The following is a 13,469-nucleotide window of genomic DNA, read 5'->3' on the forward strand; positions in this document are numbered from 1 at the left end:
ACCCCTATATTATTTGTTTTGGCTATATTTGAACTTTATAAAAATAGTAAGTAGATTTCTGAGATTTGTTTTTTCAGAGATTAATTGCTGATGCCTGTGGCTGTAGTTGATTGTCACTGATGTATAATATTCCATTGTGTTACTATACTACAATTTTTCAGTTGAATCTGTATACATTACATGTACTTCTAGTGTTTTTGTTGTTCTTGCTAGTAAGGGCATCTTTGTACATGTCTCCAGATGCACAGGTGCAAGAGTTTCCGTAGATTTGTACCTAGGAGAGGAATTGAAGGGCATTGGGTATGCAAAATTTGTATTTTGAGTTAATAACAAATTGTTTTCCAGCATACTTTTATCAATTTGAAACTCCCACTACATGAGTGTATGAGTTCCAGGTTCTCAGCATTCTTGCTGATAATTAGTATTGTTGGACTTTAAAATGATTGTCACCTTAGTGGTAATAAATAGAGCATAGTTGTGACTTTAATTTTTTTTTCCTGCCACTATAAAACAGCACCTTTTCTTATATGTATTGGCCTTTATGTTTTGTCTTTTGTAAAATGGCATTTCAAGTCTTTCCCCATTTTTTTGTGTTGGTCTTAGAGAAATAGATGTATTCTGGATACCAATCATTTGTTTTTGGATACTGCAAATATCTTCTTACAGTTTGTATCTTCTTGTCTCACCTTTTTAATGATGAATTTTGGTGAACAGAAGTTCTTAATTTCTGTGTCATGCAATTTATAATTTTTATATTAGTACTTCTTGTGTTTCATTTAAGAAATTCTGCCCTTTCTCAAGATTGTAAACATATTATCCAGTAACATATTACATGGTCAGTTTTTGTAAATGTTCCATGCATGCTTAAGAAGAATGCCTATTTTTAAATTAGGTACAGTGTTTTCTATATGTTCATTATATCAAATTTCATATTTGGCCATATATAAACTAGTGTTACTTGCATAACACTAGTTGCATAACTCAGTTGACTTGCAGATTTATCTCCCATTGTGTTAATAGGTTTGTCCACTTCTCTGGCAATTTCTGCCTGAAAAATGTTAAGGCTCTCTTATTACATACAGATGGGTTATGATAAATTGAACCTTTTCTCATATACAGCGGCTATTTTCATCCTTATTAATGTTTTTCATCTTGAATCTATTTTTTCTCCTTTAGTTAGTATTCTTTCATGTTATCCTAATTTTTTAGTTTGTCTCTGTTTTAAGTATTTCTTTGGCAGATAGCATACCTTTATTTTAAATCTATTCTGTCACTATTTCTATTAGTGATTGTTTCCATTTACATTTATTGCTAATACTGATATAATTTGATTCTTTTTTAGTTATTATACTTCTGTTTTTCTCAGTTTTTGATTTTTTTCCTTACGTTTTTACCTCCTCCACCATCCCTCTTCTGGTTTGATTGTTACCTATTCTATCACTGTGCTTTCAGTAGTTGTCCTTGAAATTTATTCACACCTATCATCTAAGCAGAGTTTATCTTAATTACCTTCCTGAACAATACAAGAGCTCCAGAATGCAACTTTTGTCACTTTCTTCTGACTTATATATTGTTACTTGGATAATTTTTTGTCTTATTCTTAAGCCCCATAAACTAGATATGACAATTAATAGTAATATTTAGAATCACTTATTTATTTGCTAGTTTCCTTGCTCTCTTTTTTCATTTTGTGTCTCAGATCTTCCAGTTTCTGTCATTGTATTATTCAAGTACACAATTTCAGAATTTTTTTTTTTTTTTTTTTTTTTGAGACGGAGTCTCGCTCTGTTGCCCAGGCTTGAGTACAGTGGCACAGTGGCACAATCTCAGCTCTCTGCAACCTCTGCTTCCTGGGTTCAAGCTATTCCCTTGCCTCAGCCTCCTGAGTAGCTGGGATTACAGGCAGAAATTCTTTTAGAGATGGCTCACTGGTACTTCGTTTTTGTTTATGATGTTGTGAGATAGCCTTTTGGGGTTCTGAATTTTAGGTTGGAATTCTTTTCTCTCAACTTTTTTAAGATTATTGATGTCCTTTTTGCTCTAGCTTCTTTCTACTGCTCTTGAAAAGCATTTTGCCTTTTTAATTGTTGTTCCTAAATAAATTATCTTTCTTCTGGTTTTAAGATATTTTTGCTGTATAGACAAAAACACAGTTTCACTTTACTGTGTCTAATTGTCGGTTTCTTTTTAATTATTTCACTTGATTGGAATAATTTCACTGTCTGTGTATTCATGTCTGTTTTCAGTTCTGGAAAAATCTCAGCCATCAACTCTTCCAATATTTCTTCTTTAGTTTCTTGGTCTTTTCTTCTGAGTCTCTGGCCATATTTCAAACTATTATTCTTTTATGCCTCTTATATTGTTTTTCAAATTTTTTTGTCTTCTTGGCTTTTATCCTACATTCTGGGCAGTTCTTTCAGATTTCTTTTCTACTTTGTAAATTCTGTTTTCCTACTTGTGGTCCCTGGGCTTAATTCTCCAAATCCCAGTTCAATTACTTGTTTTTGTGTGGTTATTGTCCTCCTCTTTCCCCCTGCCCTGTGCTGCTGCTGTTATATTTTGTTTATCATTACATCTCTGAGTTCACCTTCCTGTTTGTCTGTTAAGTCTTTGAAAATTATCTTACTTTCTTCTGAGTTATTAAAGAGAGTCAAACGCTATAAAATATTTAAAGAAGTTTATTTGGAGCCAAATAAACTTTTTTAAAGAGGTTTATTTGGAGCCAAAAAAACCAAAATGAGTGACCCTGGCCTGAGGCACAGTCTCAAGAGCTCCTGAGAACATGTGCCCAAGGTGGTTGGTATACATTTTAAGGAGACATAAGACACCTATCATTACTTAGGAAGTTTACATTGATTCGATCTGGAAAGGCAGGACTGCAGGCAGGGACAGGGGGTGGGAACAGGGATTGGCTTACAGGTCACACATGGATTCAGAGATTTTTAGATTGACTCTTGGTTCAAAGAGTTAAGTTACTATCTAAAGACCTGGGTTGTGAAGAACAAAGTTTTAATGTAGATGAAGTCTCATAGGTGGCTACCTTTAGAGGCAGTAAATGGTAAATGTTTCCTAATTAGGCTGGACTCTCAGTTAATCTCTTCAGGATTGGGAGGGCCTGGAAGGGGAAGGGTGTAGTTATGTTAATAAAGATGCAAAATTTTCCCCACAAAAGACTGCTTTGCAGGGTCATTTCAAAATATGGCAAAAAACTATTTGGGGGTAAAATATGTTGTTTTCCTTCTTTATTTGTCGTGACATTATTCAGAGTCAGGTTGAAAACTAAGAGAGATTATATAAGGTTAAGTAAAACCCATCTGATGAGATTTTATCGTTTGCAGGGCATGACTGCAGCCTCCTTAAATAGGAATTTGGTCAAGAAGGAAAAAAACTCAGAGTTTAGTTCTTAGAGTGAAGCAGTGCTTTAAAATATGACTCTTAGCTCCTCCCATCTAGTTTTATCAAAGCAGGGATACACTGTAGTATACATTACAGTACCTTAGTACTTTTTACTTTATGCATTTGGCATTGTGGTACAGTTATTGGTGAACTTGTGCCAGCAAGTAAATATCATACATATTTAGGACCACAAACCTTTGTTTTTTTTATAGGATTTATATGCTAACATTTTTCAAGTTTATTGCCTTTTATCTGATTTTGTTATTCTAACGAATATATCAAACTCTTTGGCATGTGTATATTATTGCCTCTTAATCTGATAATCAGTATTAAATAGATTTTTTTTGTTTGTTTGTTTTTTAGACGGAGTCTCACTCTGTCACCCAGGCTGGGGTGCACTGGCTTGATCTTGGCTCATTGCAGCCCCTGCAGCCCTGGTTCAAGTGATTCTCCTGCCCCAGCCTCCCAAGTAGCTGGGATCCTGGCACCGTGCCCGGCTCATTTTTGTATTTTTAGTAGAGACGGGGTTTCACCATGTTGGCCAGGCTGGTCTTGAACTTCTGACCTCGTGATCCACACACCTTGGCCTCCCAAAGTGCTGGGATTACAGGCGTGAGCCACCGCGCCCAGCCTAATAGATTTTTTTTTTTGGAGACAGAGTTTTGCTGTTGTTTCCCAGGCTGGAGTGCAATGGTGTGACCTCAGCTCACCTCAGCCTCCGCCTCCTGGGTTCAAGTGATTCTCCTACCTCAGCCTCCCGAGTAGCTGAGATTACAGGCATGCACCATGATGCCTGGCTAATTTCGTATTTTTAGTACAGACGGGGTTTCTCCATGTTGGTCTGGCTGGTCTTGAACTGCTGACCTCAGGTGATCTGCCCAACTTGGCCTCCCAAAATGCTGGGATTACAGGTACGAGCCACTGCGCCTGGCCAAATAGATATTTCTTACAGTTAAGAACTATTCCAATAATTCCAGGTTGTAAGGCTACAGTGTAGGGATAATGAAAAAGCAACTCATTTTTCTTTTTTTGGAAGTAATAATAAAATAATTTTTTATTATGCCTTCTTTGAAATGGAGGTAAAATACATATAAAGAAAAGCGCAGATCTTATGTATTTGCTTGAATGAGATTTGACAAACACATACATGTGATTGCACAATGCCTAGATGAACATATGGAACATTCATCTTGCCCTTATGCTCCTTTCCATTTCAGTCCGAGTTCTTCAGGGGGCAAATATTATACTGACTTCTAGAAACTCATAATTCACCTGTTTTTAATCCTTATATAATGAAATTTTGTAATAACATTACCTTTTGTGTATGACTGTTATTCAGTGTTTTTTTGAGATTCATTCTGTTTTGTATGTATCAGCAGCTCATTCTTTTTTTTTTTTATTATACTTTAAGTTCTAGGGTACATGTGCACAACGTGCAGATTTGTCACATATGTATACATGTGCCATGTTGGTTAGCTGGACCCATTAACTCGTCATTTACATTAGGTGTTTCTCCTAGTGCTATCCCTCACCCATCCCCCCACCCCATGACAGACCCCAGTGTGTGATGTTCCCCTTCCTGTGTCCAAGTGTTCTCATTGTTCATTTCCCACCTATGAGTGAGAACATATGGTGTTTGGTTTTCTATCCTGCGATAGTTTGCTCAGAATGATGGTTTCCAGCTTCATCCATGTTGCTACAACAGAAATGAACTCATCCTTTTTTATGGCTGCATAGTATTCCATGGTGTATATGTGCCATATTTTCTTAATCCAGTCTATCATTGATGGACATTTGAGTTGGTGCCAAGTCTTTGCTATTGTGAATAGTGCTGCAATAAACATACATGTGCATGTGTCTTTGTAGTAGCATGATTTATAATCCTTTGGGTATATACCCCGTAATAGGGTGGCTGGGTCAAATGGTATTTCTAGTTCTAGATCCTTGAGGAATCGCCACACTGTCTTCCACAATGGTTGAACTAGTTTATACTCCCATCAACAGTGTAAAAGCGTTCCTATTTCTCCACATCCTCTCCAGCACCTGTTGTTTCCTGACTTTTTAATGATCGCCATTCTAACTGGTGTGAGATGGTATCTCATTGTGGTTTTGATTTGCATTTCTCTGATGGCCAGTGATGATGAGCATTTTTTCATGTGTCTGTTGGCTGCATAAATGTCTTCTTTTGAGAAGTGTCTGTTCATGTCCTTCTCCCACTTTTTGATGGGGTTGTTTGTTTTTTTCTTGTAAATTTCTTTGTGTTCTTTGTGGATTCTAGATTTTAGCCCTTTGTCAGATGAATAGATTGCAAAAATTTTCTCCCATTCTGTAGGTTGCCTGTTCACTCTGATGATAGTTTCTTTTGCTTTGCAGAAGCTCTTGAGTTTAATTAGATCCCATTTGTGAATTTTGGCTTTTGTTGCCATTGCTTTTGGTGTTTTAGTCATGAAATCATTGTCCATGCCTATGTCCTGAATGGTATTGTCTAGGTTTTCTTCTAGGGTTTTTATGGTTTGAGGTCTAACATTTAAGTCTTTAATCCATCTTAAATTAATTTTTGTATAAGGTGTAATGAAGAGATCCAGTTTCAGCTTTCTACATATGGCTAGCCAGTTTTCCCAGTACCATTTACTAAATAGGGAATCCTTTCCCCATTTTTTGTTTTTGTCAGATTTGTCAAAAATCAAATGGTTGTAGCTGTGTAGTGTTATTTCTGAGGCATCTGTTCTGTTCCATTGGTCTATCCTTCTGTTTTGGTACCAGTACCATGCTGTTTTGGTTACTGTAGCTTTGTAGTATAGTTTGAAGTCAGGTAGTGTGATGCCTCCAGCTTTGTTCTTTTTGCTTAGGATTGTCTCGGCAATGTGGGCTCTTTTTTGGTTCCATATGAACTTTAAAGTAGTTTTTTCCAATTCTGTGAAGAAAGTCATTGGTAGCTTGATGGGGATGGCATTGAATTTATAAATTACTTTGGGCAATATGGCCATTTTCACAATATTGATTCTTCCTATTCATGAGCATGGAATGTTATTCTGTTTGTTTGTGTCCTCTTATTTCGTTGGAAAAAGTAACTCCTTTTCTATTTGATAATTATTTTCTAACAATTTTTGGATATGAAGATTCCCAAAATCAGGCCGGGTGCGGTGGCTTATGCCTGTAATCCCAGCACTTTGGGAGGCCGAGGCAAGTGGATCATGAGGTCAGGAGATCGAGATCATCCTGGCTAACGGTGAAACCCTGTCTGTACTAAAAATTCAATATAATTAGCCGGGCATGGTGGCAGGCCGATGTAGTCTCAGCTACTCGGCAGGCTGAGGCAGGAGAATGGCGTGAAACTGGGAGGTAGAGCTTGCAGTGAGCTGAGATGGCACCACTGCACTCCAGCCTGGGCGACAGAGCGGGACTCTGTCTCAAAAAAAAAAAAGATTCCCAAAATTCTAAATTTTAGAATGGCATAATGAATTCTGTCTTCATTTTATTTGTAGAATTGAAGATGTTTCTCATTTTAGTCTTGTAAAACTGTCCTTTAGAGCTTATTTTTAGTCATTATTAGTTTTAATCATTCTGTGAATGAATTTGGTTTCTATTTTCATGTTAAAAGAAAAATTGGAAAATATTTCAGAATTACAGTTTTTTACCATTTGTAATCATTTTACTGTGATGAACTTCTGAAGGTAAATGCTCAAACATTTGAGTATTCTGTGCAAAAGAAGAGGATTGTTTGTTCTAAGTTTTGTGTCTTTTCTTATTATTTTAGACAAAGAAACAGCCTTGGTATAACAGCACATTAGCATCAAGACGAAAACGACTTACTGCTCATTTTGAAGACTTGGAGCAGTGTTACTTTTCTACAAGGATGTCTCGTATCTCAGGTATATATTTAGACCTTCTCAAATTATTTGAAATCTACATTTCAGATCTGTTTCTAGGTTTTTGTGCTGAATTTATGGAAAGTCCTAATTGCAAAGCAAAAGTATGTATTTTTGACATAGTCTACCAGATCATCAGGGAGGTTCTTAGTGATCTTAGAGAATGTTACTTTCCAATGACGATTTTTTGTTCTATATTTGTGAATTCTGAATCTTTATATGGCAAGCTAGATAAAGTTAAAAAGAAATTCAGCTATGAATATGTAGCCAACAAAAATAAGTTTCATTGAGTTGCCTCCTATTTAACATTAAATAAACATGAAGTTCTAAGCACTGTCCTCTGTGCTAAGAATAAAAAGATGAAAGAACTGGTTTCTGTCGTTAAGGAGTGTTGTAAATCGAGTCAGGGAAAGCAACAGATAAACAATTCTGTGTAATATTATGTGCTAAATAAGTTTACAGGAGTATCATGAGAATAGATAATAATATCCACTAATACAACTGATAGTAAAAAAAAAAAATCCAGGCCGAATTGAAAATGGGGAGGTGGAAGGGAATGATCAGTGTAGGGATTTCAGAGGAGTTGTATATGGGCTATTCGAGTATGAATTAACTGAAAAAGATACTTAGAAACATGTTCAAAGTAGAGGAAATAACATATGCAAAGATGTGGATGTGATAGCATAGGATATTTCTATTACTGTAAAAAAGTAATTTAGTTTTTCCTCTTTTTCTTAACTCTGTTGTTCAGTCTTTCTCAGTGTCTTTGCTCATCTATGAAGCAGAGACATTAACCCTAATGGGTTTTTTAATGATTGTAAGTGACATATATAAGATACAATGCTTGGTACATGTTGGGTGCTCAATTAATTCAGGTCATTAATGAGGCATCTGCTTAAAATAAACCCCACCAAGGGGGAAAAAAAAAGTCTGATATTTTATTGGTTGTTACAAACTGGGTGTTGGTTTTCTCTTGAATACATATGTTTATATTATTTATAATCTACGTATTGCTTAGATCCTACAGACAAATTTGCCTCACGATTAGTGGTATAGGAAAAAATATATTAGATTTACAAAGCATTTCTCCTCTGAAGACCAAGGGAGAAGCCAAAATTTGTTTGTTTGTTTGAAATTAACAACAAACAGTTTTTATGCATGGAAAGCTTTCATTTATTGCCTGGGAATGGAGCCCCTTATTGTGCTTGTGTAATAATTTTTGCTTAGGATTGTCTTGGCAATGTGGGCTCTTTTTTGGTTCCATATGAACTTTAAAGTAGTTTTTTCCAGTTCTGTGAAGAAAGTCATTGGTAGCTTGATGGGGATGGCATTGAATTTATAAATTACATTGGGCAGTATGGCCATTTTCACAATATTGATTCTTCCTATCCATGAGCATGGAATATTCTTCCATTTGTTTGTGTCTTCTTATTTTGTTGGAAAAAGTAACTCATTTTCTATTTGATAATTATCTTCTAACAATTTCTGGATGTTAAGATTCCCAAAATCAGGCCGGGCGCGGTGGCTCATGCCTGTAATCCCAGTACTTTGGGAGTTGTTAAGTTGAAAGTAGCCCAAAACCTGCATTCTGACTGGTAGAGTTCATGTTAACCCTTTCATACATTATTTGTTGGTATGATATTGAAATACAACTATAGGCAAGTGGCAGACCTTTAAAAAAAGAGGTGGGAAAGAGATTGGGTAGGCTATTATTAGTAATCTTTAAGTCACTGGCAGCATAGGCATGGTATGGAATAGTAAAGGTCATCACAAGTCAGTTTATTTTTGGGGGTGTAGCTTTACAAGACAGTAGAATAATAAATTAAAACCAGGAGGAAAATTAGATAGATTTTTATTTGTATGGGTATGGCTGTATTGTACCTAAAACATGTCTCTAGTTTTCAGGAATCTTACGTTAGCTAGCTAATCTAATTATATTGCTGGATTGTAAGTTCCTCCTAGTACCTTTGACTGTAAAGGGGAAATTTTAACTTCTCCGAAACGGTGTACCTAAGAGGTTGATTGTCCTTTGTATATTTTCAAATGAGAATCTGTAAATCCATCTGTATTCCCTTTTATTTCCAACTATTAAAATGAAAGATGAATATTAAAGAACTATTACTTCGGAGTTTTAACTGTAATTGAAAGAGGAAGTTAATTATAAAGCTTTAGGAGAAAGAAAAGAGACATTGAATACACTTTTACAAACCAATTTGTAATTAGGATAGGAGAGGTGATAGACCAGCAGATATGTGTGGATGTTGATGATAAAACACCATGCAAACAAAATTCTACCTTTTTGTAACCTCATAAGTTAAAATCAATTACTATACTTTCAGATACTGAAAAACTAGTTTTATTGTTTTCTTTATGGGTTCTGTTGAAAGTAGCTATTAATGAGCTTATATGATAGGCAGAAATCCAGTTAGCCTAGAAAAGGATTATTAGCGTAGAACAGAATACACAATATTGAATGCTTGTGAGTTTTATATACTTACGAATTGATATCAAAATGGCAATGAATAGGATAACATTGAAACAGTTTTTAAATTAATAAAACCAACCATCTTTCCAGTATATAGAATGTTAAATAACTCACAGTAATAGGATTCCATATAAAAAGAATCATTAACTGTTATATCCAGACCACTCTGCAGTACAGTTGGGATTTTTATTTTTGCAAATAACCCATGTTTTCTTTATAATATGTGGAATTTCCTGAGAATAATTTTTGTGGAGCAAGAGTTTTATCTCAATACCGTTATGATATTGCCTGTTAGGTAATTCCTTTTGCCCTCTTTAGAATGGAAGCACAACTGAGTGCACCCTTTAAATCTAGGTGTTTTGATGAATTTGCTTAGTGTTTAAATCTTTGAAATTTGTAAAATATCAGGGACAAAAGCTCACTCAGTTTCCTCAAGTAATGTTATTTATTTTTCTTTTTTCTTTTTTCTTTTTTTTTTGAGATGGAGTTTTGCTCTCGTTGCCCAGGCTGGAATGCAGTGGCGCCATCTTGGCTCACGACATCCTCCACCTCCTGGGTTCAAGCGATTCTCCTGCCTAGCCTCCCGAGTAGCTAGGATTACAGGCATGCTCCAGCACGCCCGGCTAATTTTGTATTTTTAGTAGAGACAGGGTTTCTCCATGTTAGTCAGGCTGGTCTCGAACTCCCGACCTCAGGTGATCCACCTGCCTTGGCCTCCCAAAGTACTGGGATTACAGGTGTGAGCTGCTGCGCCCAGCCCTGTTGTTTATTTTTTTCTTATAATAATTGTTACATAAATTTCGTCATGCAAACAGTTATTTTCAAGATAACCTAATATCACCAGATAGCATAAATTCTTTACCGTGCGTTATATTATCTGTATAACTCTTTTGACTTAATAATTCTTGCATCTTTTATTTATTTATTTATTATTATACTCTAAGTTTTAGGGTACATGTGCACAATGTGCAGGTTAGTTACGTATGTATACGTGTGCGATGCTGGTGTGCTGCACCCATTAACTCATCATTTAGCATTAGGTATATCTCCTAAAGCTATCCCTCCCCCCTCCCCCCACCCCACAACAGTCCCCAGAGTGTGATATTCCCCTTCCTGTGTCCATCTGTTCTCATTGTTCAGTTCCCACCTATGGGTGAGAATATGCGGTGTTTGGTTTTTGGTTCTTGTGATAGTTTACTGAGAATAATGATTTCCAATTTCATCCATGTCCCTACAAAGGACATGAACTCATCATTTTTTATGGCTGCATAGTATTCCATGGTGTATATGTGCCACATTTTCTTAATCCAGTCTATCATTGTTGGACATTTGGGTTGGTTCCAAGTCTTTGCTATTGTGAATAATGCGGCAATAAACATACGTGTGCATGTGTCTTTATAGCAGCATGATTTATAGTCCTTTGGGTATATACCCAGTAATGGGATGGCTGGGTCAAATGGAATTTCTAGTTCTAGATCCCTGAGGAATCGCCACACTGACTTCCACAAGGGTTGAACTAGTTTACAGTCCCACCAACAGTGTAAAAGTGTTCCTATTTCTCCACATCCTCTCCAGCACCTGTTGTTTCCTGACTTTTTAATGATTGCCATTCTAAACTGGTGTGAGATGGTATCTCATTGTGGTTTTGATTTGCATTTCTCTGATGGCCAGTGATGATGAGCATTTTTTCATGTGTTTTTTGGCTGCATAAATGTCTTCTTTTGAGAAGTGTCTGTTCATGTCCTTCACTCACTTTTTGATGGGGTTGTTTGTGTTTTTCTTGTAAATTTGTTGGAGTTCATTGTAGATTCTGGATATTAGCCCTTTGTCAGATGAGTAGGTTGTGAAAATTTTCTCCCATTTTGTAGGTTGCCTGTTCACTCTGATGGTAGTTTCTTTTGCTGTGCAGAAGCTCTTGAGTTTAATTAGATCCCATTTGTCAATTTTGGCTTTTGTTGCCATTGCTTTTGGTGTTTTCGACATGAAGTCCTTGCCCATGCCTATGTCCTGAATGGTAATGCCTAGGTTTTCTTCTAGGGTTTTTATGGTTTTGGGTCTAACATTTAAGTCTTTAATGCATCCTGAATTAATTTTTGTATAAGGTGTGAGGAAGGGATCCAGTTTCAGCTTTCTACATATGGCTAGCCAGTTTTCCCAGCACCATTTATTAAATAGGGAATCCTTCCCCCATTGCTTGTTTTTGTCAGGTTTGTCAAAGATCAGATAGTTGTAGATATGTGGCGTTATTTCTGAGGGCTCTGTTCTATTCCATTGATCTGTATCTCTGTTTTGGTACCAGTACCATGCTGTTTTGGTTACTGTAGCCTTGTAGTATAGTTTGAAGTCAGGTAGCGTGATGCCTCCAGCTTTGTTCTTTTGGCTTAGGATTGACTTGGCGATGCGGAGTCTTTTTTGGTTCCATATGAACTTTAAAGTAGGTTTTTCTAGTTCTGTGAAGAAAGTCATTGGTAGCTTGATGGGGATGGCATTGAATCTATAAATTACCTTGGACAATATGGCCATTTTCATGATATTGATTCTTCCTACCCATGAGCATGGAATGTTCTTCCATTTGTTTGTATCCTCTTTTATTTCATTGAGCAGTGGTTTGTAGTTCTCCTTGAAGAGGTCCTTCACATCCCTTGTAAGTTGGATTCCTAGGTATTTTATTCTCTTTGAAGCAATTGTGAATGGGAGTTCACTCATGATTTGGCTCTCTGTCTGTTATTGGTGTATAAGAATGCTTGTGATTTTTGTACATTGATTTTGTATCCTGAGACTTTGCTGAAGTTGCTTGTCAGCTTAAGGAGATTTTGGGCTGAGACAATGGGTTTTTCTAGATATACAATCATGTCACCTGCAAACAGGGACAATTTGACTTCCTCTTTTCCTAATTGAATACCCTTTAATTCCTTCTCCTGCCTGATTGCCCTGGCCAGAACTTCCAACACTATGTTGAATAGGAGTGGTGAGAGAGGGCATCCCTGTCTTGTGCCAGTTTTCAAAGGGAATGCTTCCAGTTTTTGCCCATTCAGTATGATATTGGCTGTGGGTTTGTCATAGATAGCTCTTATTATTTTGAGATACGTCCCATCAATACCTAATTTATTGAGAGTTTTTAGCATGAAAGGTTGTTGAATTTTGTCAAAGGCTTTTTCTGCATCTATTGAGATAATCATGTGGTTTTTGTCTTTGGTTCTGTTTATATACTGGATTACATTTATTGATTTGCGTATATTGAACCAGCCTTGCATCCCAGGGATGAAGCCCACTTGATCATGGTGGATAAGCTTTTTGATGTGCTGCTGGATTCAGTTTGCCAGTATTTTATTGAGGATTTTTGCATCAATGTTCATCAAGGATATTGGTCTAAAATTCTCTTTTTTTGTTGTGTCTCTGCCTGGCTTTGGTATCAGGATGATGCTGGCCTCATAAAATGAGTTAGGGAGGATTCCCTCTTTTTCTGTTGATTGGAATAGTTTCAGAAGGAATGGTACCAGTTCCTCCTTGTACCTCTGGTAGAATTCGGCTGTGAATCCGTCTGGCCCTGGACTCTTTTTGGTTGGTAAGCTATTGATTATTGCCACAATTTCAGAGCCTGTTATTGGTCTATTCAGAGATTCAACTTCTTCCTGGTTTTGTCTTGGGAGGGTGTATGTGTTGAGGAATTTATCCATTTCTTCTAGATTTTCTAGTTTATTTGCATAGAGGTGTTTGTA

At 36.5% G+C, this 13,469-nt stretch overlaps 1 protein-coding gene across 4 annotated transcripts in view; it reads left to right on the top strand.

The window, feature by feature from the left end:
* Positions 1-13,469, top strand: part of COP1 (COP1 E3 ubiquitin ligase) — a 263,415-nt gene that overhangs the window by 113,521 nt on the left and 136,425 nt on the right. For all 4 annotated transcript variants that reach the window (XM_054475121.2, XM_054475142.2, XM_054475131.2 and 1 more), the window contains one exon: positions 7,154-7,268. In XM_054475121.2, the coding sequence (XP_054331096.1) occupies positions 7,154-7,268 (115 nt within the window). The remainder of the gene's footprint in view (positions 1-7,153; positions 7,269-13,469) is intronic.

The sequence above is a fragment of the Pongo pygmaeus genome, chromosome 1 (assembly GCF_028885625.2).
Source record: "Pongo pygmaeus isolate AG05252 chromosome 1, NHGRI_mPonPyg2-v2.0_pri, whole genome shotgun sequence".
In the NCBI taxonomy this organism is placed as follows: Eukaryota; Metazoa; Chordata; class Mammalia; order Primates; family Hominidae; genus Pongo; species Pongo pygmaeus.